At 36.9% G+C, this 26,457-nt stretch overlaps 6 protein-coding genes, 2 long non-coding RNA genes and 2 pseudogenes across 9 annotated transcripts; 5 read left to right on the top strand and 5 right to left on the bottom strand.

Annotated features, from left to right (window-relative positions):
- Nucleotides 1-1,140: 1,140 nt before the first annotated feature.
- LOC106307594 lies at nucleotides 1,141-2,597 on the top strand. Its single transcript, XM_013744588.1, has 5 exons — nucleotides 1,141-1,260; nucleotides 1,345-1,533; nucleotides 1,646-1,780; nucleotides 1,865-2,011; nucleotides 2,090-2,597. Exons 1-5 carry the CDS (start codon nucleotides 1,201-1,203, stop codon nucleotides 2,468-2,470), a joined length of 912 nt encoding a protein of 303 aa, XP_013600042.1. The 5' UTR covers nucleotides 1,141-1,200; the 3' UTR covers nucleotides 2,471-2,597.
- Nucleotides 2,598-5,823: 3,226 nt separating this feature from the next.
- Nucleotides 5,824-7,309, top strand: LOC106307979. The gene is made up of 5 exons (XM_013745085.1): nucleotides 5,824-5,939; nucleotides 6,017-6,205; nucleotides 6,311-6,445; nucleotides 6,541-6,687; nucleotides 6,770-7,309. Exons 1-5 carry the CDS (start codon nucleotides 5,880-5,882, stop codon nucleotides 7,139-7,141), a joined length of 903 nt encoding a protein of 300 aa, XP_013600539.1. The 5' UTR covers nucleotides 5,824-5,879; the 3' UTR covers nucleotides 7,142-7,309.
- Nucleotides 7,310-8,440: 1,131 nt separating this feature from the next.
- On the top strand, nucleotides 8,441-11,886 carry LOC106307978 (proline-rich receptor-like protein kinase PERK12). Its single transcript, XM_013745084.1, has 8 exons — nucleotides 8,441-9,633; nucleotides 9,711-10,172; nucleotides 10,247-10,333; nucleotides 10,461-10,531; nucleotides 10,645-10,721; nucleotides 10,880-11,027; nucleotides 11,107-11,268; nucleotides 11,337-11,886. The coding sequence occupies exons 1-8, from the start codon at nucleotides 8,859-8,861 to the stop codon at nucleotides 11,580-11,582; spliced, it is 2,028 nt and encodes a 675-aa protein (XP_013600538.1). The 5' UTR covers nucleotides 8,441-8,858; the 3' UTR covers nucleotides 11,583-11,886.
- On the bottom strand, nucleotides 11,800-12,710 carry LOC106307980. Its single transcript, XM_013745086.1, has one exon. The coding sequence runs from the start codon at nucleotides 12,518-12,520 to the stop codon at nucleotides 11,981-11,983; it is 540 nt and encodes a 179-aa protein (XP_013600540.1). The 5' UTR covers nucleotides 12,521-12,710; the 3' UTR covers nucleotides 11,800-11,980.
- A 1,780-nt stretch (nucleotides 12,711-14,490) lies between these two features.
- On the top strand, nucleotides 14,491-16,459 carry LOC106307147. Its single transcript, XR_001263275.1, has 2 exons — nucleotides 14,491-14,655; nucleotides 16,040-16,459. It is a non-coding gene; the product is annotated as an uncharacterized LOC106307147 (long non-coding RNA).
- Nucleotides 14,842-15,720, top strand: LOC106307146. Its single transcript, XR_001263274.1, has 4 exons — nucleotides 14,842-15,032; nucleotides 15,226-15,320; nucleotides 15,395-15,461; nucleotides 15,591-15,720. It is a non-coding gene; the product is annotated as an uncharacterized LOC106307146 (long non-coding RNA).
- On the bottom strand, nucleotides 16,274-18,141 carry LOC106307145 (ADP-ribosylation factor 1-like). 2 transcript variants are annotated; one of them, XM_013744020.1, is made up of 7 exons: nucleotides 18,034-18,141; nucleotides 17,465-17,621; nucleotides 17,276-17,346; nucleotides 17,033-17,152; nucleotides 16,826-16,944; nucleotides 16,644-16,725; nucleotides 16,274-16,542 (listed from the first exon to the last, which is right to left on the bottom strand). In XM_013744020.1, exons 2-7 carry the CDS (start codon nucleotides 17,610-17,612, stop codon nucleotides 16,537-16,539), a joined length of 546 nt encoding a protein of 181 aa, XP_013599474.1. In that variant the 5' UTR covers nucleotides 17,613-17,621; nucleotides 18,034-18,141; the 3' UTR covers nucleotides 16,274-16,536. The 2 variants fall into 2 exon arrangements, with proteins under 2 accessions (XP_013599474.1, XP_013599473.1); XM_013744019.1 differs by lacking the exon at nucleotides 16,274-16,542 and having other exon boundaries at nucleotides 16,635-16,725.
- A 645-nt stretch (nucleotides 18,142-18,786) lies between these two features.
- LOC106309001 lies at nucleotides 18,787-20,223 on the bottom strand (annotated as a pseudogene).
- A 333-nt stretch (nucleotides 20,224-20,556) lies between these two features.
- LOC106309733 (probable polygalacturonase At1g80170) lies at nucleotides 20,557-22,843 on the bottom strand. The gene is made up of 9 exons (XM_013746841.1): nucleotides 22,511-22,843; nucleotides 22,295-22,423; nucleotides 22,030-22,200; nucleotides 21,916-21,936; nucleotides 21,621-21,828; nucleotides 21,457-21,538; nucleotides 21,267-21,375; nucleotides 21,079-21,195; nucleotides 20,557-21,000 (listed from the first exon to the last, which is right to left on the bottom strand). Exons 1-9 carry the CDS (start codon nucleotides 22,766-22,768, stop codon nucleotides 20,689-20,691), a joined length of 1,407 nt encoding a protein of 468 aa, XP_013602295.1. The 5' UTR covers nucleotides 22,769-22,843; the 3' UTR covers nucleotides 20,557-20,688.
- A 732-nt stretch (nucleotides 22,844-23,575) lies between these two features.
- LOC106310305 lies at nucleotides 23,576-25,231 on the bottom strand (annotated as a pseudogene).
- Between the last annotated feature and the right edge of the window lie 1,226 nt (nucleotides 25,232-26,457).

Below are 26,457 nucleotides of genomic sequence, written 5' to 3'. Positions count from 1 at the left end.
CCGCTGCGTCAGGCCGCTCCCGCACTTGGTCTCCATTTCTTGAGTCTTCATCTCTCGAGCGTCTACAGCGGCTTCGGTACACCGCTGCGTAAGGCCGCTCCCTTACTTGGTCTCCGTTTCTCAGCGCTGGCAGCAGCTTCTTGAGGGGCCAAAAGGCCGCTGGGACTTCCTTATGCCGCTGGGACACTTGATCAATGCGTCTCCTTCTCGAGAATCACCCCTTTTTGCCTCCAAACCATCTCTAAATGCTCCAAAGTCACCAATTGAAATGTCCATCACTTGATAAGGACATATGTAATGCAATGCAATCCTAAACATATCTAAATGATATCCTAAATGGTCAACATATGCTAGAATGAATGGTTAAAACAATGCAAATTGAGAAGATATCATATTTGCTAAAATTAATTAGGTTACTATTACGTTCTAAAACTCTAATGACCACGTGTTTTTAAAAGATTTCAAATTTGATTCACTTATACAACTTCTGATCAACACATAAAAATTTTTCTCATAAATTTAAGCCAAAAAAATATATCAATTTAAAATACACATTTACAAATCTTAGAAACTAAATTAAATTATATATAATCTGATTTAGTATAATTAAAATTCAATTGAAAAAATTATACAACTCCAACATACCAAAAATAACTTAACCGATCCAAATTATTATACCTAAAATCATATATTTAATTATGATAATATTAATGTAACAATGTAGTTTAAAACAGTGTTATATTTGTCTTTCTAATATACAAACTACAAAATAATTTAAATTTATCAATAATTAAAAATATAAAGTTAATCAATTATAATGGTTTTATTTTTTTGTAATGTTTGTATCCGTGGACACGGGAAATCACCTAGTAATCTTAAAAATATGAAATCCAATGACTGCTATCATCCGTATGTAAAGCCTCTTGAGAAAGTAACCCTAATAAATTTCGTATTGTTGATTCAAGGACTGTACTTAAAAAGGAACATGCTTTTGAATGGGTCTCCTCTTTCGTCAGAAAGGTCTCGCTTGTACGTCATGTAATTCACGAGAATTGAGCTGCCATGCATAAAACATAACGTACACTATTCTCTCAAGATGCAGAATATACTATTCCACAAACCATATAATATACACAAGTTTTAGATCGTCATTTACTTTTGCTCTAATCAATTTTGGTAGGCTAAACTTTCGAATAGAAAATGGGTGTATTCACTGGATTTGGTAGCTGGATCAATCAGAACAGTCAAGAGCCTCTTAAGGTCAGCTTATATCGCCAATCATAGGAGCTGATCGATGAAGTCAAATAGATATATAAACACATTCTTTATTGTTTGTTGATGTAGGCCGAGTCCAAGAGATCTGAAAATGGCGAATCTAAGTCGGCGTCAGAGAAAGACACTAATAATGCTCCTGCTAAGAAGAAGAAGAAGGTGGTGATATATTATGATGAAAAAGAGGACAGGAGACAAGAAAGACTTTGGCATAAAGCAGAGAAGAAGCATCCATGGCATAATCCACCTCCCAAGATCAAGGTACGAAAAAAATATCACCCAAACACAATACAATACCCAAAATCTTTTTGCCTTGGTAAAATCAAAAGAACAAGATCCTTAATTTTTTATATATATTTTTATATCTTTGAAGGTGACAAATAAGAAGGGTCTTTACCATATGAACATAGAATTGACCGTGGGAACGACTCCTAATATTGTCTACTACGTGTTTACTGATCCAAAAGGCGGTCCGTTTTTCGATTATAAGAAGTGGCGCGACATAATGGTTTTCTTTGCTGATCATTATATGATTCGAATGTGGTATCAAATATAGCCAATGGTTGATATATATTATTTTTTTGTTATCAAGAAAAACACATCAAGAAAGGTTTTGAAGGAGAATGGTCCGAAGCGGGTCATCATGGTGGAGAAAGCTTTGGCTTATAACATCCTTTCGCTGACGACTATATCTATCCCGATACATCTAACTATGGAAGAAAACAGAAAAGATCTTACGGTAAGAAGCCTTCTCTCACAAGAATCAACACCTTTGTGTTCGTATTGATGAAACCTAGCTAACTCAGCTTATTTACAGACAAATTATAAGAAAGGGAAAGTAATATTGATGAAAGAGTTCCACGGCAACTATAAAGTCGAGCCTATATATGTAGATCAAGAACGGTTGTGCAAAAAGAGGCTACCAAAGAGTCCAGAAGAATATAAAAAATGTAGCGGTGGCCAAGGAAGGATTGGGTCAAAATTGACAATAAACCACTACTTCCAGCCATATCGTCCATTTAATATACCGCCTCTTTCTTGGTTCATCCGTGGGAACACCATCAAAACCTCCAAAAAATTGCTCAACGGGATTCAGGACCTGGCTTCGTCTTTTCGACAGGCAGAGCCACCCTCAGAAGAGGACATGGAAGCGAGTGAGATAGATACTGTCGAAGTACATAATTTTTTGAAAATATAGAAGATTGTTAGCAAACATACAAAAACTGTTTATCGCGTACTATTGATTATTTTGGTATCGACTACCACAGCTGAAAATTGTTTTTTTTTTAAGTTGAAACTACTAAAAGTTATTTCTGTTTTTAACATATCATAAGAAAAATTAGATGGACTTGATTTGTTATCATTTGAAACAATAATCGTTCAACTATTTAATTGCACTCCAATGATTATGCAAGAAAAAAAATACAAAAACTATATGTTAGTGTTTTTAAATTTAGATTTTTTTGTAAACAGTTGATGAGATTCGATTGTTTTATAAAAAAAATATATTATTTTTCTATTTTTATTGTTTAATAATTTTATATAAATATATAAAACAACAGTTTTTAAATTGGTTTAGCCGTTTACGCAATGTAAAATGTTAGACAGCTACACTTACGAAGGGCTACGTAGCATACGTAGGGGAAGACATGAAGAAACAAACATGGAAAATACTAGCTTTGTTCAAATATTGGAGGAAACAATTGAAAGAACAAACACATGATTAATTTAAAAGGCCCGCTAAAGAATTATCCACACTTCTTCCACTTGCTCTAATTTGACATCACCATCATGCCAAACGGATGAGTGCTCGGATACCTATCGAAGTATAGTCAAGATATTTCAAACTTTTTAATATTTTGGTTTAAAATTTATTAACCCATTTAAATATTTTTTGATATTTGGATCAGAGTCGGTTCAGTAAACTTAGGATTCGAATATGTTTGGTTATATCTGAACATTGTATTAAAATATTAAAAATATATAAACAATTTTTTTTTAATTTGAACTCTGGTCCCCGTGGTTTAATGTACAACTCACAGCAGCAACATTCCTCTATGGGAAACAGCTACGAGAGCCAAATTAAGGGGTCATCAAATGCAATCTAATGACTCTGATATCTTTATGGAAAGCTTCTTGAGAAGGTAACCCTTAGGGCAGCATTAACGGGAGATCTTAGAACATCTCTAATGTACACTTCTATATTTTCCTCTAAAATAGAGATATCTATTATAGAGGTAAAAATGCTCCAATGTATGTTTTTATAATAGAGTTCTTCTATTTTAGAGGAAAATATAGAGGAAAATTACTTTTTGACTCTATATTTAGAGGTAGAAATATCATATCTCTATATTTTTCCCTATAAATAGAGAAACTCTATTATAGAGGCATACATTGGAACATTTTTGCCTTTATAATAGAGTTTCTCTATTTTAGAGGAAAATATAGAGATAGAAATAGGGGTGGGTTGGAGATGGTCTTAGCTGGGTTCTTAGGTAAAAAGGTGTGTGTGGACTCCACCAAATTTAAAAAAAACACCTCTTACGGTTACCAATTAAGAGGCGATTGTTGGTGAATTCTTTTACTGTTCGCGGGTCCCACTGACACGTGGCGGCCCGCGATTGGTTAGTTTTTAATTTTTTTAAAAAAAAATTAGACAAAAAAATAATAATAATAATAAGAACCCCAAATGGGGTTTTAGGGTTAATGGTGCTCTTAGAGCATGATTATTGGAGGATTCTTATGGTGAGTTTCTTAGAGCATCTGCATCGCGCGTCTCTACGCGTCTCTAAAGGGGGGGCCACGATTTTGCAAAAAACGGTATACAAAGTGTGCACAATAAGAAAAGTGTGTTGTGTGTCTTTTGCACTGTTTGCGGGCCCCACCGACACGTGGCGGTCCGCGATTGGTGCGCTTTTTCTTTTTAATCAGAAAAAAAAAATCATTTATATACTAAAGCGCAAGTCGCCTAACGAGTAAAAATCTGACACATGGCAAAACTTTATAAAGAAAACAAAAAACAATTAATTTTTTGTATCCTGTTTTCCTGCAATCCTAATTTTTAACTGTTCATATTCCTATTTCTTCTTTGAAAACTAAACCCACGTTAACCTTTTTTTTTGGCTAAAATAGCCACGTTGATTACATATTTTGAAACTGTTTTCTTCGTCTCCTTATCCTATATAAGTTGCAAACCCAATCTACTTTTTTCTACATTGTCTCTCTCACAAACAAAATTTATACTCCGCTTCTTCAATATTTTTTTTACTTTTTATTTGTTGCTGAATTATCAAAATAAAGAACCGGATCAAGTTATCAAAGGAAGAGGTAAATCAAGTTATCAAAGGAAGAAGTAAATATTTAATCAAGTTATCAAAGGAAGAAGTAAATGTTTCATTGTTATCAATCTTATGTTTCCTGCAACAATAATATAATGTAATATAACGTGTACATTATCAATTTTATCCATGTTCAACCATAACCAGTGTAGGTTTTCTTTGGCTTATAAAATAAATCTAGATATCAATTTTTTTAATCTGCTTCTCTCAATTATATTGTAAAACTCTAATACATATTTTTTATAGATGGAGAGAGCAAATCTTAAAGAAGATGACAAGAACCTGCAACTCTGTTCAACCATCTCAAAATTTAATGAATCATCGAGAAGACAAAACGTGAGATAAATGTGCGTAGAGGGTGAAACGTGAGATATAGGTAATTAGAAAGTGAAATCTATGTTCATATTTAATCTTAAAATCGTGTCAGTTTTTTTTTTAAAATAGCTTTCTTTTTTCTTAAGAAATCTACGTTCATATTCTATTAATTTTAAAATAGTATGTGTCGGTTATGTAAGTTAAAAATCATAATATATGTTAGTATATTGTAACTACTCACTCACGTTTATTTATCACAAAACCTAAGTAATTATACTAGATTTGAAATTAATAAATTATAGATAAATCCTATCCTTTTTTTAAACAAAAACCTTTTAAAATATCTATTTTAAAAACAATATTAGATATTCCGTAACAGCCTATATTTTCTTTAATATTAGCTATGTAAAAATATTTATAGGATGTGTAAAAATTAAAAATTTATTTTAATTTAAATTTATGATAAAATGTTGATAATAAAATAAAATAAGAGACTTTAGCGATGCAGATGCTCTTAGCAGAATATAATAATCCGTCTCTTAAATTTTAACTAAAAAAAACTAAGAACTGGTTCTTAAATAAGAGTTTAAGAACTGGTTCTTAATTTTTTTAGTTAAAAGTTAAAAGACGAGTTCTTATATTCCGCTAAGAACCTCACTCTAAGAGACGAGTTAATCATGCTCTTATAACTTATGTATAGCTGATTCAAGGATTGTACAAAAAAAAAGGAAAACTTTGATGCGACTCATCTTTCCTCAGAAAGCTCTCGCTTGTACGTCCTGTAATTCACGAGAATTGAGCTGCCATGCATAAAACTTAACGTACAACATTCTCTCAAGATGCAGAATAATACTTTAACTAACATTACAGAAACCATAACATATATACACAAGCTTTAGATCGTCATTTACTCTTGCTCTCATCAGTTTTGGTAGGCTAAACTTTCCAATAGAAATGGGTGTATTCCCTGGATTTGGTGCCTGGATCAATCAGAACAATCAAGAGCCTCCTAATGTCAGCTTATATCATCAATCATATATAGGACGCGATGAAGCCAATATAAAACACATTTTTACTGTTTGTTCATGTAGGCCGGGTTCAAGAGATCTGAAAATGTCGAATCCAAGTCGGCGTCAGAGAAAGACACTAATAATGATCATGCTAAGAAGAAGAAGAAGGACGTCGTATATTATGATTATAAAGAGTTGATGAGACAACGAGGGCTTTGGTATGAAGCAGAGAAGAAGCATCCGTGGTATGATCCCCCTCCCAAGATCAGGGTAAGATAAAAATCACCAAACAAAATACAATAGCCAGATGTTTTGGCCAAAGTAGAATCAAGAACAAGATCCTTAAAATTTCTTATATTTTTTATATCTTTGAAGGTGACAAATAAAAAGGGTCTTTACCATATGAACATAGAATTGACCGTGGGAACAGCTCCTGATACAGTCTACGACTTGATGATTAATCCAAAAGGCGGTCCATTTTTCAATAGGGAGAAGTGGCGCGATCTAATGGTTTTCTTTTCTGATCATTATATGATTCTATTGTGGTATTAAATATAGCCAATACTTGATATATATATATATATATACTTTTTTTTGTTATCAAGAAAAACACATCAAGAAAGGTTTTGAAGGAGAATGGTCCGAAGCGGGTCATCATGGTAGAGAAAGCTGTGGCTTATAACGTGCTTTCGCTGACGACTATATCTATCCCGCTACATCTAAGTATGGAAGAAAACAGAAAAGATCTTACGGTAAGATGCTTTCTCTCACAAGAATCAACAACACCTTTGTGTTTGTATTTGATGAAACCTAGCTAACTCAGCTTATTGACAGACAAAATATAAGAAAGGGAAAGTAATGTTGATGAAAGAGTTCCACGGCGACTATAAAGTGGAGCCTATATATGTAGATCAAAAACGGTTGTGCAAAAAGAGGCTACCAAAGAGTCCAGAAGAATATAAAAAATGTAGCGGTGGCCAAGGAAGGATTGGGTCAAAATTGACAATAAACCACTACTTCCAGCCATATCCTCCATTTAATATACCGCCGCTTTCTTGGTTCATCCATGGGATCACAATCAAAACATCCAAAAATCTGCTCAACGCGCTTCAGGAAATGGCTTTGATTGTACGAGAGGCAGGGCCACCCTCAGAAGAAGCCATCAAAGCGAGAGAGAAAAATATTATTGAAGTACATAATTTTTGAAAAATATAGAACTATAGAAGATTGTCATCAAACATACAAAAGCCGCTTATCGCGTATTAGCGATTATCTTGGTATCGACTACTCCAGCTAAAAATTGTTTTTCTGAAGTTGAAACTACTAAAATTCATTTGGAATTTAACATATCACAAGATGAAGTGCTATTTGATATACCTAAGTGATGAAGACATGAAGAAACAAACATGGAAAATACTAGCTTCGTTCAATGAACATACGCAAATACATGTTTGAATAAAAAAAATATTCTTATACAAATATAAGAACACAGACATATGTCGTGGTAGTATCGGAGAAAACAATTGAAAGAACAAATACGTGATTAATATGGGAGTTTGTTGGTGAGTAGCTGGCTCGTCTCTACGATATGGGAGTTTTGGAAGCAAAGGTTTAGAGGACAGACCCATTGTTTCCCCCTAGATCTAAAGGATGAGCTGTAGCCACCGTGGACTTGCCTGTTTTGTGGAGACGTTTTGCTCCTCCTGCATCTCACCTCCATTTCAAAGCTTCCGGTGAATTCTTTGAGACCTCTGTGGACGTATGTGCTTATCTTATTGATCGCGTGGCCGGTTTGGGGAGCGTATTGTATTGTACCGCCTGCGCTTGATCAAAATTGTGCTTCAAGCAAGTGTGTGCGTCTGTTTGTTTGGTCACGAAGTCCTATCTCCGAGTGGTCGCCGGGCAATTGTTTTCAACGCGGTCCTCCTCGACTAGCACCTGAGCGCGTCTTGCCAGCCGTCTGTTGTCGTTAAACGAGAGACCTCTGGATTAACCGCGGTAAATCATAGCCCTTTGGACCTTCTCCTCTATCCTTCTCGGATTTAGGAAGTGCTTAGATTTGGACCAATATTGCTGATGTTTGTTGCTGAATTGTGTTTCATTGATTGGCTTTGTTGGACAAGCATTGAATTTGTGATGCTTAGGGTTATTTTTAAACTTTTTTGGAGCTCTAAGCATAGGTTTGGTTCTCGAGCAAACTGGATTGCAGGCTCAAACTTGTAATCAAACCATCATTATTGACTTAATGACATTTACAATTTAGCGAAGAAAAAAAACAGGCTATTAATTATTAATGGGCTTTAGAAAACTGTCTGGTCCATTTTTGATTCGACGTTACCGGGTTCGAATCGGGTGAAAGAGTCCTGAGAAATAACATTTGAAAACTCAGTTGAATTTGCGCGGTAACCCGGGAATCAAGGAAGAAGTGAAATTCCCAAAAGAAACAAAGGGCCAATACAAAGAACAAATAGAGTTTTTTTTAATCGATGAAAGGAGTGAGGGAGGGCGTAGGAGACGTGCCAACAACTTATCATCGCATCATGTCAATTTGTTAGATTATTCCTTTTTAAAAAAATATTTTCTTATTTCTCTCTTCTTCTTCTTCTTTTTCATTTTTTTTTTCTGGGAAAAGAAACTGAGGGAGGGAGAGATATACAGGTTCTCCTTCCATTAATGGCTCGCATTTTCTCTACCTGATGTAAAAGATCCTGCATTAATAAACCCTAGTTTTTTTTTTCTCTCAAGGGAGGGAAAATTAAACATTTAATCAGCGTTTATTGTGCTTTTCAGAGTTTGGTTTATTTTCTTTGATCATTTAATTTGAAAATCAATTGTTTCCATCAATTGATTAACCAAATAGCTTTTGGAGGTTAGATCATTATGTTCTAAATGTTGTTTCTGCAAATAATTATATAAAAAATAAATGTCAGACTCCGGCGGTTCCCCGACTTCTTCGCCGCCGGCACCACCAGCAGATTCAGCTCCCCCGCCGGAGACTTCTCCTCCTCCACCAGCTGACTCATCACCGCCGCCACCGTCTGACCCACAACCGTCACCTCCTCCTCCAGATTCACTTCTTCCTCCGCTACCTTCGCTTCTACCACCATTAACCGCCACTCCGCCTCCAGCTTCTAATCCTCCACCGGCAGACTCAAACAACTCTCCGCCGCCGCCAACATCAACTAACACCCCTTCTCCTCCGGCAAATTCAGATACTCCACCAGCTCCACCAAACGAATCCAACAACCCTCCTCCATCTCCAGACGTTCAATCTCCTCCTCCTCCTCCACCATCATCTTCTTCAACAAACCCTGAAACCCCACCGCCGGAATCTCCTCCTGCTCCACCCTCAGAACCAACCCACTCACCCCCGGCTCCACCGTCAGACCCCACCAACTCTCCCCCAATCCAACCATCACCACCAGCTTATTCTCCACCGCCGAGCTCGCTCCTTGCACCACACAAACCTAACGGTGGTTCCGGTAGGCCCGTCGTGCCTCCATCAGTACCCAGCAGAGAAACGCCTTCCACAAACAGTGGCAATGGAAACCAGACTATGGTCGGTATGGCTGTGGCCGGTGTCGCCATCATGGCCCTTATAGCCATTGTGTTCTTAGTGCGAAGAAAGAAAAAGAGAAACATTGATGCCTACGCTCACTCACAGTACTTACCACACCCTAACTTCTCCGTCAAGTCAGGTTTTAAAAAAAATCTCTACTTTAACCTCTCTGTTCACCTCTATGCTTAGCTTTGATAATTTTACTTGAAAATGTAGATGGATTCTCGTACGGACAAGATGCTAGTAAAATCTACTCTGGTCCTGGTGGTTCAATGTACAACTCACAGCAGCAGCAGCAATATTCCTCTATGGGGAACAGCTACGGTAGCCAAAGAGGTCAATCTAATGACTCTGCTATCCTCGGAACCGGCCAGACTCATTTCAGTTACGAGGAGCTTGCGGAGATAACTCAAGGCTTTGCTCGACACAACATTCTTGGAGAAGGAGGGTTTGGTTGCGTCTACAAAGGCACCTTACATGATGGTAAAGTTGTTGCGGTGAAGCAGCTTAAAGCTGGAAGCGGGCAAGGCGACCGTGAGTTCAAGGCTGAGGTTGAGATCATCAGCCGTGTTCATCATCGGCATTTGGTGTCTCTGGTCGGTTACTGTATTTCGGACCAACATAGATTGCTTATTTATGAGTATGTTTCTAATCAAACGTTGGAGCATCATTTGCACGGTAAATGGCTTTATACTAAAAGTGTTGAGATTTATGTGTTGGACTGACTCACTAAGCACTTTTTGTCATTACAGGTAGGGGAAGGCCGGTGTTAGAGTGGTCTAAGAGAGTCCGGATAGCTATAGGATCAGCCAAAGGGTTGGCGTATCTGCATGAAGACTGTAAGTAGTTACTCATCCATTTGTTGAGAAACATAGCCTTCACAAATTTTTGGTTGTGTGTTTTTTGATTTTTCTTCACTTAGTCCAAAACATAAGTCAGAGTCACATCCCTTGTTTTGTTTTACAGGTCATCCAAAAATCATTCACAGGGACATAAAGTCAGCAAACATTCTGCTGGATGATGAATATGAAGCTCAGGTAATAAAAAAGTTTCTCTCGTTTTTTTTAATATGCATCATATGACTATGTAAAGCTTTAGGTGATGAGACTTGTTCTTGTATTTTTTTATTGTTTTTTTTTCTGGTGTATAGGTTGCTGATTTTGGACTTGCTAGACTCAATGATACAACACAAACTCATGTATCAACTAGGGTTATGGGGACCTTTGGGTAAGCATTTTTCACAAACTCTAAACTCCAAAGCTCAATTTATTATTGATCCAATGCGTGAAGACAAGTTTGTTTTATATTGCATGAAACAATACTTTTTTCATAATGACTTATGGTATTGTCAAAAGGATCAAAGATTTAACATGTTTTATGTTCAGGTACCTAGCGCCAGAATATGCATCAAGTGGAAAACTGACTGATAGATCCGATGTGTTCTCCTTCGGGGTTGTTCTGTTAGAGCTTGTAACGGGACGGAAACCTGTTGATCAGAATCAGCCTCTAGGAGAGGAGAGTTTGGTCGAATGGGTAAGAAACCAATCTTCAATCACAGTAAAAGATTGGCTCTAGTTTACTCATGCAGTACTACTTATACATGACTTCACAGGCACGTCCGCTGCTTCTGAAAGCCATTGAGACTGGAGATTTCAGCGAATTGATCGATAGACGACTCGAAAAACATTATGTGGAGCATGAAGTCTTCAGAATGATTGAGACAGCCGCTGCATGTGTTAGACATTCTGGTCCTAAACGTCCACGCATGGTTCAGGTAAACATATTTAGCAAAACAACTCTTGCTTGCTCTACACGAAACTCAATTCATTTGGTATAAAAAAGGTTGTGAGAGCATTGGACTGTGATGAGGAGTCGGGAGATATTAGCAACGGAATCAAAGTTGGGCAAAGCACAACTTATAACTCAGGGCAATACAACCAAGATATCACAAAGTTCAGGAAAATGGCGTTTGGTTCTGGTGATAGCGGAGAGGCAGGGATGTATAGTGGAGATCACTCTGTCATAAGCTCTTCTGATTTCTCAGGGAATGAATCCGAGACTCGACCTTTCAATAACAGACGTTTCTAATCATACAACTGGTGAAAGTAATACATAACTCTGCCTCTTTTTCTTGAGCTATTTAAAGCCATTATTTTTGTGTATTGTTTTTTTGAGATGCATTTCTTGTTAGGTGTCTTTAGTTTTGTTTTTGAGGGAGGATGAATAGTGCAGAACTCTGTATTCTGATAAAACACGTTCTTCTAGAATTTTGTTGATTCTTTAATTTTGCCAAGATTCTTATAGAATTTACATAGAAAATGCTGTATATATCACACCAAGAGACTTAGAAGTTTGATAGCTTCAGCTCTAAGTTCCATACCCATAAAATCAATCTAGAAAAGAAAAAAAAACACAAACAAGAAACGAAATAAAGCAGTTAAGATATAATAAGCATAAGTGGTTTGTTTTTGGACAAAACAAGATAATTAGTGTCTTGGTCGGAACTCAAAGTCAGGACCTCCACGTCTGACTTCACCTTTAGCATGATGGTCTCCATTTTCCGGTAACTTGAACCTCACTCCATGTTTGATAACGGGAGGAGGAGGTGGACCCCCTCTTCCTCTTTCTTCTCTCTTGTTATCAAACCCCAATTCTATATCATCACCCTGATCTCTTCGAGAGGGTTTCTCAACATTCTCAGGGCGTTTCATGTCCAACCCAAACTCCAAATCACCTCTCTCCCTTGGCTCACGGTCCACAGGCCGAATCTCACGGCTCTTCTTAGACGACCCTTTTGGTTGCTTGCTGTGGTGCTGCTTAGCCTCACGGTTGCATAGCCTCCCGAAGACACAAGCCAGAACTGACAAGACAAGGATTACGGCTAGGACTATGAAGACCGTACCAAAAGAACCGCGAGAGCCAGAGGAAGATGAAGACGAAGAGGATTGATATGGATACTGTTTAGTGTATGCGGTTGGATACACTACAACAGGTTGCTGCATCTGTTGCACTCCTTGGTCTCCCATTTTCTCTCCTAGGTTTTGGCTTATGTTTGGTTCTTAGAGATAAATCAAGAAGTGGTATAAGAAGATGATGAAGTTGTCAGGCTTACTTTGAAGTTCCTTGAGTAGAGATAAAGAAAGGTTATTTTGAAGGTACTTGTGGGACAAGAAATGTGAATATGCTTCTTTCCATGTGAGATAAGTGGTAATGAATTAATAGAAGCATATTGTGGTTTGAAATAAATTTATCATACCAAAAGTGGTAGATAATAAAAGGAATAAGACTAATGTGTCTGAAACCAAAGTTTTAAATTCAGTGAACATTCTCTCTGGTTTTTCTCTCTTTTCTTTTCATAAAGAGAGACTACTAAAGAGATTCTTTGTGATGTGTAAGTGCAAGGAGAGAGATGTACTTTGGAATAAATCTGTTTTCTTTGTGATAAGATAAAGTAAGATTTTGTACAAATTCATCTTTTCCAATAAAAGAAATCAAAAGATTTATGGAGTCCGCTTAACTAATTATCGACTCATCAATATTTTGTGATAATTCACTTCTTTACACACAATAGTTTCAAGTTTCTTAATATATGATGAGCATGTGTAACAGAATTCACTAAAATAAAATAAAAAAACTAACAAACACACAAAAAACAAATGAAAATACAATAATATAGAAAATATGATTAGTAGCTAGAAGAATAATATACCACCACATAACCACAGATCCGGATAAAAATAATTTATTAAAAAATTACACGAACTATATATATGAATCATATGACGCCATAACTTCTTATATCAAAATTATATTTACGGTGTTAACAACATAACAAATATTAATTTGTCATGTGATACTATATTCGGTTTTTAATACATTATTATGTCTAAATGTGTGATTATGTAATTGTGTATTGTATATGTAGGCAATCGTTTTTTAATAATATACATAAATTATATAGTATCGAGGATCCATTGTACCTATTGTGACTGGTTTAAAGTCTCGTGATAATAAAGTCTCGTGATAATAAGCGGTCGGATGTTGTGGGGCTCTGCTAGAGAAAATGGTTTAAAGTTATTATACACAACATAGGGATTAGCGTAAAGCATGCTTTTGTATTCCTTCATCCATGTTAAGCTAGATGGGCTTCCAACCTAAAACCATTTGGTGATAAGTGGAGTGACTCATCTATCTTATATATTACTTAGGATCCCTTCCAACTACCGATGTGTGACACTTTGTGTCTAATAATCCATTCTTTTGTTTTTTCCCACTACATTAAAATGTCTCTAAATAATGAAATCCTAAATAATTGAATGTTTCTTGCGTTTGTGTATAAAGGCCAACTTTGGGCCATAGGGATTAGCGTAAAGCATGCTTTTGTATTCCTTCATCCATGTTAAGCTAGATGGGCTTCCAACCTAAAACCATTTGGTGATAAGTGGAGTGACTCATCTATCTTATATATTACTTAGGATCCCTTCCAACTACCGATGTGTGACACTTTGTGTCTAATAATCCATTCTTTTGTTTTTTCCCACTACATTAAAATGTCTCTAAATAATGAAATCCTAAATAATTGAATGTTTCTTGCGTTTGTGTATAATGGGGTCACCTTTTGATTTTGCTTACATCTTTATTTCCTTTCTGTTAATGAAGAAAAATATTCCTTACTCGATAGTTCTAGCCGCAAAGTGTTTGCTTAAGAAACTATTTTCAAATACAATCTTCACAACGATCATTCGATCTCTGAAAAATTCTGGCACACAAACCACCTCAAGCAGCTTACGAAATGTTAACTAATCCAAACTACCGATCATTCACTAGAATGATCAAAGACCACGAACTTCCGGTTTATTTTTTAAACTTATCGTTGTATGAGTCAAACATGTTTTTTTTAAATCTTTAAATAAAAGCAATATTTGAGAGAATTGAGTTTTTTTTCTTATGAAGCAAAACATATCAAGAAAAGTTACATCAAAGGATAATGGAAAAGGGCAGCCAGAGGATGGTGACAAATTTTTGGCATGGAAGTTCCATAGGTGGTCAAGAACAATCCCAATACGTGTACATACAGTCGATGTAAGAAAGGTCTCTCTCTATTTGTCAGGAGAAACAATGTTTTTTGTTCAACTCTTGGTATTGCGCTTATTGTCGGCAGGTACGTTTACGGGTGTCAATTGGTTGGGCCACCCATGGGCTAACCCATTCCAAACAAATATGGGTGGATGATGGTCATATCCAAATAATTAATGGTCCAATTGGGTTAAAGACCCACTTTACCCATGGGTTAACTGGTCCAAACCAAATGGGTGTTGGACTGGTCCAAAAACTTAATTTCTATGGTTTAGAGAATTTGGGAAAAAATCAATCAGAAATAATTTTTCCCGATTCTTTTCTTCTCTCTCGCGATTCTTTCTGCAACCAACGATTTTCTCCTCCCAGATTTCTCTTCGTCTACTGTTCTTGTGTTCATCAATCAATACGATTCTCTCTTCCCTCCCATCGATTCCCTTCTTCATTTCTCTACAATTTCAGGTATGATTCGATTTTAGCTCTGATCTCGCGATTTCTCTACTTTCTGTGTTGTGGGTTTTGTGGGTTTTGTGGATGATAAGCTCGTTTCCATTGTTTCCATTGTTTACTCTAGTTCTGATGATGATGATGATGAATCGTTTAGAATATTGTTTTGTTTTGGGTTGACGTGTATTGTATTTCTCTTTCAATGCAGGTTTCGTTTCTGCTCGGAGTCATCCCTGTCTTCATAGCATGGATATACTCAGAGTTTCTGGAGTACAAGAGTGAGAGAGCAAACGTTGGGAGAGAGTGAGAAAATCAAGCGTTGACATTGAGTATATTCTTGTGTGTTTACTTATCAAATCACATCCTTTTACGAACAGGTATTAGAGCAAGAAAGTCAACAATATTTGGGGATCAATATGTGCATTTCAACGTCAGCATCCCTACGTAAGTCTCCATACAACACAGTTATTTTGCTTGAAATGTTAATCCTTGTGTTGATGTCTCTGCCCTTACATACAAGTTATGAGAATCATTGAATAACTCCAAGTTGCTATCTTTTTTTCCTTCTTGCAGGCTGAAGACAAGTAAAGAAGCTGGAAGCTGGAGCAAAGTGAATCATGATATCAGAGTTATAACTTTTTTTTTACATAAAACAGAGAGTTATGAAAAACTGAAGTCTATTGAATTTAATTTACATCACATTTGTATTCAGAAATTTTCAATGGCATTAAAATTGAGTTTAAATTGAGTTTATACAAATTTTCTATAATTTTTATTTTCTATAAGTATATAAGTTTGTAAATTGAGTTTACAATAATTGATTATGAACAAAATTGAGCTAATTGTTAAAAAGAATAATAATGGGTGGTCTTGGGTTATTTCCAATGGGTATGGGCTAACTTGGCTGTGGGTGTTTTTGGGTATGAGTATTAAATGAGTGTGGGTGTTTTTGGGTATGGACGTTAAATGGCCCAACTGTACACACCCATTTGGACGTGGGCCGCCCAACTTGACATCCCTAGGTACGTTATAAGATAGAGAAAAACGACATGAGGTGGTAGTGGAACAGGTTTTTAAGCCTTCATTTTTTTTTCAATCTGCCACCGGTTTCTTGGTACATTCGCTGGGTTACTGTCAAGACCAGTAAGGCTGTGGTCAAGGATTTTCAAATTCGGGCGGGCTATTGAAGACGGGTCTCGGTAACATATGCACGACCACATGATCTCTATTATAAGCGTAGCCGCGGTTCCAACTTATAAATTGAAATTCAAAAATGAAACGTGATGCAGAAAGAAGTAGAGTAAATCTTCGATTACAAACTATATAAAAAGGCAGTTTCTATGTTCTACGTGCAAGGAGTCTCTTGCACAATCAGAACAACGATCACAAAATCAAATCCAAATACCCGAAACCAAAAAAGAAAAAAAAAAAGAACAGAACAATAAAGAAAAAATCAGATAATGTTTGCCCCTGCATCCAGATTTGCCCAGCAAAATCAGCTCAACCACAATCTTTCCCTCTACGCCTGCAAGAATCAAGCAACAAGAACACAGAAGAAAGTATTACAACTTGCACATATATAAGAAAAAAATAAATAAAACAAATTGCGGTTTGGAACTATTCTACCTTGCCGGCGATGTTGTTGGACAACCAGTCAAGACCTTCGTAAAGCCCCTCTCCTGAAGTGGCACATGTGCTCTGGATGTACCTGAACAGAGAGAGTTCATAGAGAGAAATTGATCAGAGAAACGTTATAAGCAAGAGAACAAATCAACATGAAGATTGAGATTGAGATGTTTCATTTATACCAGTGACGCTGACGGAGAGAGTGGAGACCAAGCTTATCGGGGATCTCAGCTGCGTTCATGGCATTTGGAAGATCCTGTTTGTTAGCAAACACGAGCAGAACAGCATCACGCAGCTCATCCTGTATAAACCCATCAAGTGTTTCAGTACGTTAACTTGCATTGCATGGATGATGAAATCAAGAAAAAAAAATAACAGTGGAACCATACCTCATTGAGCATTCTGTGCAATTCATCTCTAGCCTCAACAACACGGTCTCTGTCATTGCTGTCCACCACAAAGATGAGACCTTGAGTGTTCTGGAAGTAGTGCCTCCACAACGGACGAATCTGACAAGTGCAAGCAGGTTATATACAATGTCAGTTAATATGGTACACAGTTTCATTACCAATACACATGGGGGGAAAGATCACAGGTTGCAATGCAAAACCCAAACTTGTTAATCATAATACCTTGTCTTGACCCCCGACATCCCACACTGTGAAGCTGATGTTCTTGTACTCCACAGTTTCAACATTGAACCCTGAAAGCAAAACATTTGGTATGAACATCTCTTACTGAAAATACATCACACCTATTGCTAATATAGTACATATCAGAAACCTCTTTGTCGATTTTCAACTAAGCTTTTGAAAACATACCAATAGTGGGAATGGTGGTGACAATCTCTCCGAGCTTGAGCTTGTACAAGATGGTGGTCTTACCAGCAGCATCAAGACCAACCATCAGAATCCTCATTTCCTTCTTGGCAAAAAGCCTGCTGAAAAGCTTCCCGAAAGACAACCCCATCCTTCTTCACTGTATCATACCACAAGCCACACCCAGAATCAAATTAGCATATATCACAAAGCAATGCATCAAGAAATCACGAAAGCACTCGTGAACGCTCGCTCTTAAACAAACAAAAGTACAATCAGATTCAACAAACGTCCCCAAAACCTAATTCTCATCACATCCTATAGATCGTCGAGAGTTTCAGAATCTAAGGTGAAAACTCGGAAATGATTTTCATAGATCCACATTAGACGATGCAGTGGTAGATCGAAACGATTCAATTTTGAACCAAAACATCGAAATCTCAGAGAATCGAGCAACACAAGACCTAAATCAAAGCAATAGATCCAATTCCTAAGAGCACAATGAAGAATCTGCAAATTTTGCTTCGGATTAGAGAATGCATATAAGAATCACAGATCCAGATCAAGCTTACCTCTGCGGAATAGTTTCGGAATCGAGAGAGAGATAGAGAGATAGAGAGATAGAGAGATCCGCGACGCCTCCGTAATGTTGAACGGAGAAGATCTTTATAGAGGCGAAGGACTAAAACGTCAATTCCAGTGTCCTGAAGTACCGGAAATACCCTTCGAAGACCCATTTGTTGAATGTTTTTTCGTGGAGGTGGTTTGCTTGACCCTACGCGGTTTACATGCGATGATGGGTGATTGGCCGTCGATCGCATCTGACCATTCATCAGTCGACACGTCATTACCAATGTTCCATTTGATGTTGACTTATTTTTGTATATATTTCTCCTGATTTTGGTTTGGTTTAACTTCAGATTATTCTTGCATTACTTGAGATTAATTAAGACATTTATACCTTAGATACTTATATAAATTATTTTCACTGTTAACGTATTTAAATTTCATCCTTAATACTTTAAACTAGGTAGTAACCCGCGCAAGAGATGATTAAATTTAGACATTGCGAGATTAAAAAACATTAAATCTGATTAATTTGGATATTAGTTTGTTTTGGATTGATAGTTTCGGGTGTTAATGAGGAGGATATAGATTGGCCATTTTATGTAGTAATTATATAAAAATTACAAAGAAGTCAGTAAGAATCAGAAAACTATTTTAAATCAAAAACCTCAATTCCATTATAATAAGCATGTGTATCTCATTCTTTCAAATACAAAGAATGGTCAAGCTTAAAATAACCACTCACCTGCTGAAATTCGTTAGCCACTTGTTTCAGTCTTTTCCTTCTTGATTCGAGTAGTACATGGATCCTTGTAACCGAATTCTGATCAACTGCTTCTTCCAAGTTAACAATAGACGTCCCTCTGCGTTTTGCTGGAGTAAGATCAGTACGTTCAACTTCTCCAGAAGACTCAGCAGATAGCATGAGGGAACCCTGTAAGGAAAACCAAATAAGTTATATAACTAATAGATAAAATCATTCTAGATATGGAGTATGGAGTAATTAAAACTAAAAAACAAAAACCTCTGGTGCATCGGAAAGTATGGTATTGTCGCCTGTATAGGTTAGACTTGGTAGCTGGCAATTTTATAAGCACACACATTAAGCAAAACACAGCGAAAAGGTATTTGTAAAATTCAACGCAAAACTCAAATTGATACCTTTGGGTAGACCTTTGTATCGAACTCACTTATTATCTCATCATTGGTGAAAATCTTTGTGACCTTGTAAGTATCATGGTTATAGAGAAAGTTTTCTCTTTCAATACGAACCTTGAACAAATACGTCTTTCCAACCAAATTCTTAAGAGCAAGGGGTATAGCAGCCGGTTCCTCAAGCTACACATTGAAGTATAGTCAAATTTAATCTATATAAAAATAACACCTACATTACCAAATAAATTGATGTAGAGGAAAATACCTCATCAACATTTGGTCCAGCCTTGCATTTAACTCAACAGCAAGATTATCGAATAAGAGAAACTTTGATTTCCCAGAACTGTCCACGACAATCAAATGCAGCTTGTGCCTATTAAAAACACAATTTTAATAGATGAATAAGAGATGATATTAAGTAACGATAAAATACAGCAAGCCATAAGAAATTCTGTTAATACCTTGGTAGAAGTTTGGGATTGGAAACTTTGCATTTAGGACAATAGTAACTGAACATTATGGAATTTTTGTCATCCTCATCATCAATAGTGTCGTTAGGCACATGCAAAACCTTCTTTGCACATACTTTGCAACTTAAATTATACCATCCCATATCAGAATCAATGGCTGCAACGGTGCACATCACGATACACTTCGCAATCTAGCAATAAAAAAAAATACATATATACATAAACCTTAAAGTAAATTGCGAAATAAAGTAGGTAAAAGCCATATAAAATTCAAATAATCGTGAACCTGTCTCGTTTCAGACAACTGAGATAAGGTTTTCCTTGGTGTGTTTTTAAAAAAATCATCCTTTTCAGATACGGCAGAGACAATAGACAATGGCTTTGGGTCGACTATTGCTAAAGTCAATACGTCCTTCGGTAACCTAATAAGACAGAAAATGGATGGATTGATAGCGGGTTTACTATTCCACGAAGATATAAATAACAGTTATAAAAAAACACTTCGATAGAAACAAGTTGAAAAATGGTATAAAGAACGTAAGTTCCTCTGTTTCTGCTGAAAGAAGCCATAAGTTTTTTAGGAAAAATTGTATAAAGAACGTATAGAGTATTAAGGATATGTATGTGAATGTAATGGCTGCATTAAATGGTATAATGGTATAAAGAAAGTAACCAGATTATTAAGGAATGTAATGGCTGCATTAAATTCATATTGTTTACTTCCGTGTGTTCTCTGCACGACACGTATGTGAATACTTAAATAAAGGCTTCTCATGATGTCACGTCAATGCTACCAATTGACATTTAAGGAAATCCTAAAAAATGCTTCTCCTTTAATATACAAGGGGATGTTGAAAAAAACGTGTACATGAAGTAGTTGTATGATACAAAAGGTGGACAAAATACTGTGAAGAAACAATCTTATGGTTGGCTACTAAAAAGAGAATAAAAACATTTCGTTTACTGTATCATATGCTTCAGAAAACTATATTACACATACCAACCCTCACTACAACACTTAGAACATCACTTTCATCAGAGCTCATCGTGGCCAGTCTCAGCTTCCTCGGTTACCATTTCAGGTTCTGATTTGTAACTCTGGTCCAAGCCCTTGTTGTCGTGCGAGTACAGACAATCAGCAGATGGATGAATCACTCCATACCCAAAACCTTCAGCTGAGTTACAGTAAGCTTCAACTTGACCGTCTCTGCCTTCAAGATTCACATTGTTGAGGACAATGTGGCTGCAAGGGACAGTATCGCTGCATGCAAATTTGATGGCCTTTTCGCTTTTGGTTGTCCCGGTTATGTTACGGTACATTATCTGGCTAATTTTAACCGCCGAGGTCTACATTATAGAGAAATGTAAACATATCTGAGTTAATTACTTTCATCTTTGAGTTTGTATTGTGATTGTAAAGCTTACCTGGTTTTGACATGAAGTTGGATTATCACAGTAGAATTGATCAATGAGTATCGGGTTAGAGACGTCTTGCATCTGAACGTTTGTGAATCTAACATCTTGAACATACCCAGAACCTCCCTGTTCCAAGTACACAGTGAATAAAAATTGATGTGGTTAGAACTTTAAGTTTATAGGAGTTATTTTGTTACCTGATATGTTTTGATTCTGAGTCCATTAGTTGTCTCTTTCAAGAAGGCAGTGTCCAACACAACGTTTGTTACAATGCCTGTTGAGTTATTATTCCCAAGACTTCCAATGCTGCACAAAAAGAAAAAAAAACTCAAAAGAATTATGATTTTGATGTGGAAAAGATGTTATCTAGTGATTTTATGATGTTACCTGATTCCATGTCCAGGTCCACAATAGATCTTCTTCATCTTTATATTCGAGCTTGCATTCACAATAGAGACACAATCATCCCCTGTTTAAATTCAATCTTATTACATCTGTAGTTGGAGTTCAAAGATCTTTCATTTGTAGTTTAAGAAAGAAAAAAGGCAAACCTGTGCCGATTTTGCAGTCCTGAAGGACAACATTAGTAGAACCAGTGATATGGATACCATCAGTGTTGGGACTATCTCCTGGTGAAGAGACCATAACTTTGGAGACTCTAACAGAGTTTGACCTTGCAATGATGAAATTCATCTGCTGGCTGTTCTGGATCGTCAAGCCTGTTACTTTCACACCTGAACTAGATTCTATAGTTAGTGCCTGCATGGAAAAAACAAAGAAGCTAGTTGAAACAAACTTAACAAGAAGCCATTAATGAAAAATAAAATAAAGGCCAATGTTTCTTACCGTTGGTGCACTTTTGCATGGCTGCAAGAGAGCAAGATAGATGTAAGATTCATATAGAAAACTTTTAGACGTTTACAATTTTGAGTTAAAGAAAGGTATAGAAGATCTTTTTACATTAGATTTGTTTTTCTTGCAAGAAGCAGCCCACCATTTGCTGCCAGAACCATCTATAACTCCATTCCCTTGGAACACAACCCCTTTGAGCTTCGAAAACTCTAGCCAGATTCTTTGGAACTTTGGGTCCCAGTTGCTAGGCTCATCTGGTGCCACTATTTTTCCATCAATCTGTAAAAAAAAGGTTTCTGAATTAGTATATGATCTTTGTCTAGTTTCTGTTTTGCTGCTGAAGATAAACAAAAATGTTATATGTTAAACTGACCTGAATGACCAACTTTGTTTCACATGGACCATTAAACTTTGTTGCATTTACTAAATAAGTCCGTCCTTGTGGTACCAGCAACACTGATTTTGGCATACCACATGCCTTGTTCCATGCGCTCACAAATGCCTGATTTGAGAAAAAAACATTGCACAACAACAGATTAGTTACGGTTCATGTTTTGTCATGGAGTCAGCAAAATGATTTAAAACGCACCTGAGTATCATCAGAAACACCATCTCCAGCAGCACCAAATGTATCCACATTCACTAGATTCTTACCAGAACTCCGGCTTGTGAAAGACGGCCAATCAAAGAGCTTTGTATCATAATCATCAGCATCATCTTCCGGTATGTCAAAGTTCTCAAGCTTTTCAAGGATGTCGAGATCGGTGTACACCATTTTCGCTGCAACTCCATAAGCAGTTACCATTAGTATACCAATAAGGGAAAGAATGAAGAGCCTATCCATCATATGCCTCTATCAAAACACCAAGAGAAGATTCTAATTTAATTATATTGTGAGGGTTCTTTGCAGAGATTAATAGTTTGAGGTTGAATTTATATGAATACTAATTAATGGGTGTTTATTGGCTTGGCTTAAAAGTACATGAAGAAGAGGACTTGTTTGTCTACAATATCTATGCTTAAAGCACAAGTCATGTGCTTTTTTCACTTCTTTGCTTTACTCCAAAACCTCTACGGCACAAAAAAAAACTTAGTGGTCAACTTGAGGAATGTTGGTCCCATGAGATCTGAGATAAGAAAAAAAAAACAAAACAAAACGAGAAAGAAGGCCCTGAGAATCTATCAACTCTTTGTTACCTCAAGATGCTATTTTAAGATCTTGAGACGTAGCATGGTTCTAGAGAATGTAAAACAGACTTTCTTTAGTATATTATGTGACAGAGAATTTAATGAGTTTGTTGCACCAACCTGGCAAATAAAAGAAGCTTATCCTCTTGTGTTGTCCTTGTAGAGTGTCAATCATGTGTGGTGGCTTCAAAGTGAAAGAACCAAATCTCAGATTCGAACTTTGCAATTAAGTTGGCTCTTCTTTTTCTCATGAAGCTAAAGCAAAACACTGTCCTGATATCACAGACAAGATTGTAACATCGTCATGTATGAGATTCTTTTGATCCATTTCTCACAGCATGTCAACGCCCTCTCTTACCATGCCATTTCCTGTATAGCCACTGATGATCGAAGTCCGGCAGAAGATGCTAGGTGAATCAAGCTCGTTAAACACTTTACTTTTATGCATATTAGGGCTCAAGTAACATACAAATCCAACCTTTGACATTTTGAATAAGATTATTTTATAGATTACACAGGAGGCTCTTTTTTCCTAATCATGCTTTACTACAAGACCTAGAAAGCTTCAGAGCCAAAAACAATCGTCTTTACATCACAAACTACAACCCCCCACCCCTTCCCAACAAAAGAACACATTGCTTCCGTAGAAGGATTATACATGATACTTTTGTTTTTTAATTATATAGGGGTATCTTGGCCCCACAGAAGTGGTCCAGACTAGTGTTACCACGTGTCGGTCCCTTGGCGATGCCGAAATGTTAATTTTTCAGTGACCGGAACTCGAATCCTGGTGACTTCACTTTTGCCCTCAAGTTAATCACCACCGGGCCACAAAAACACTCAGCAAGTAGTTGCAATTTGCCTCCAAGAGAGAGACCACGAACTGCATCTGTGTGTCTTCATTGATTTTGGAGAACAAAGGAACGTGAACGAACAGAGACTTTTGTCCCTTTTGCTCTGCGAACCTCAGAGAATGATAGTACACATAGTTGCACACAAACCGTCCAGCGTCGTCTGGCTCAACCACATCGAACCCTTTCTTCTTCAGTAACTTCAAAATCGAACATGAAGTCTTTAACAACACCAAAAGAAAAAGAAAAACATATTATTAGAATGTTGCAAGAAAAGAAAAAAGAAACTACTTGGAAGTGAAGTGTATGTTATATGATGTATACCTATTTTGCCTTTGTAATGCTTCCATCTTCAACAACAATGGGAATCCGCTGTTTAAATAAACGTTTAAAAAGGGAAAATGAGTTTCTTGGTAATGGGAAAGTGAATGGTGTTACCTGTGGTTGCCAGCCTAGTTGATCAGGACAACGGAAATGAGCTTCGTTCATTGCTTGTCTTTCAATGGCAAACTTTGTCGCTCCGCTGTTTACTCCAAGATGAAGCTAAAGAAGCACAACAGCCAAGAGAAAAGGCATGTCTTTTAGATCTTTACACCATCAGAAAAGGCAAAACCACACTTCTACCACAATCTAAGTAGAAAAAATACTAGACTGAAGACACTAAGTAGAAAACAGTTCACAGACAAAGAACATATTCGTCAATCATCAAGAAACTAGTAAGAGTCTCTCTCTCACCCAAACAACAGTTCCACTGATGTTCTTATCTCCAGAGACTTTGCACCTTCCCCTGCAGTCTCAAGAACAGTGCAGCTACCAAGACTCAGCCCTGAAGGCAACCCTCGTTTCCCCACGTACGATCTCAGATTACTGGCTATTTTCTCAGTAGGGTTTTCCGAAACACCAAGAAACTTCTTGAAACCAGTCACGTGAATCGTAATTGCTTTTGGTCCTTCAGAACCCATCTTCTCCAACCTTCACAAGTGAAATGATCAAAAAGCACATAAAGCAGACTAAATCAAACTCTCTGATCGTGATTTTGATTAAAGATTGAATCTTTTTACCTGAATCTCTCGAAAGTTTTTGTCTTTTTGACTTCTGGGGGTTGTGGAAAGAGGGAACGAAACTGTTTTTTTTTTTTTGGATTCTTTCTTCTGACGAATAATGTAAGGATTGAGTTTCGTCGCGGTGGACTTTGATTATTTTATGAGTACAGGCCTCGGTGGAACGCCCGCCGATCACGAATTTATCTACGAGAATGCCACCAGCGTCGGGGAATGAAACGTTTCCGACACCGTCCGAGGTGGTCGTTATCCAATCGGTTATAATGGAAGGATGAAGACGTGGCGTGTTTTTATTGGGAGATGTTAAAGAAGATTAAAATAGCATTTTGAATGAAGTTGGCCCAACTACCGATGGGAATGTTAGTTCAGATTCGGATCAACAGGCCCAACTGATAACGAACTTATGGCTTTAGAATTTTGGTTTTAGAAGTTGTGATAGAGGGGTGGTTTTGTTCCACAGCAGAAGAGCCTTAGCAGAGATTAGTTCAAAAGAGGAGGCAAAATTGGTAACGTTCTTGTGGGCTGCGGAGAGTATGACCAGTCTAAATCTAGATAAGCTGATCATGGCAGGAGAACTGGAGGAGTTGTTTGGTGCGGTCTTAAAACCTCACTTATGGCCTGCTTTTGGTTTCCAGAGACAGGAAATAATGGCTAGTATGGTGGGCATCAGACATTGGAAGGTGCAGGTGACAAGAAAAGAAGCTAATAGAGGAGCGGGTTTCATCGCAAAAAGTGTCAACAAATTCAACTTCGGCCAATCGTATGTTGCGACGGGTCATCTGGAGTGGTTGTTTAAATTCTTTGTGAATGAAAGTCGGTTCCTCTAATTTGGTTTTGTATGCGTATGGCGATTGGGAGCAAGTGTGGAGTTAGTGTTTTTTGTAATCACAGGGGTCTGTCCTGTGTGGGTAATGGTAGCCGTATGGTTGTGTGTGTGTAGTGGTGATGGATTTGGTACTCTGTTTTATCAAATATATATATAATCTTTGACGGAAAAAAAAAAATTGTGATTGTTCAGATTCGGATCAACAGCAAAATTAAAGACGTTAGTGGCGAAATGTGGAAAAAATAAAGAGAAATTAGGAGCTACACCAAAGAAGTTTGACGTATTTAGCTATATGCCAAATTGAACTGTTCCCAAAATGAGTGTGGTGTTTTTGGACTCTGCTACCCCTACTCACACTGACATGTAAAATACTATTGTGTTAGGCAAAATCTTACGAGGAGATTTTGTAATATTTTATTCTCTGCGTGCAAGATTGTCCAAGATATTACAATACCATTTAACTGTTATTATACTTTTTGAATTCCAAAATAGGTTCATATTTTTCTCTTTCATCTCTCCAAATAAACTCTCTGTTCCGTAATTCTCTTTCTCTCCAAAAAAATTTTGTTTCCATCTCACTCATCAAATTCATTGATTTTGCAAGCTAGCA

Source organism: Brassica oleracea, chromosome C8 (genome assembly GCF_000695525.1).
Source record: "Brassica oleracea var. oleracea cultivar TO1000 chromosome C8, BOL, whole genome shotgun sequence".
NCBI classification, from domain to species: domain Eukaryota; kingdom Viridiplantae; phylum Streptophyta; class Magnoliopsida; order Brassicales; family Brassicaceae; genus Brassica; species Brassica oleracea.
This window is presented reverse-complemented; position numbering and strand designations above follow the sequence as displayed.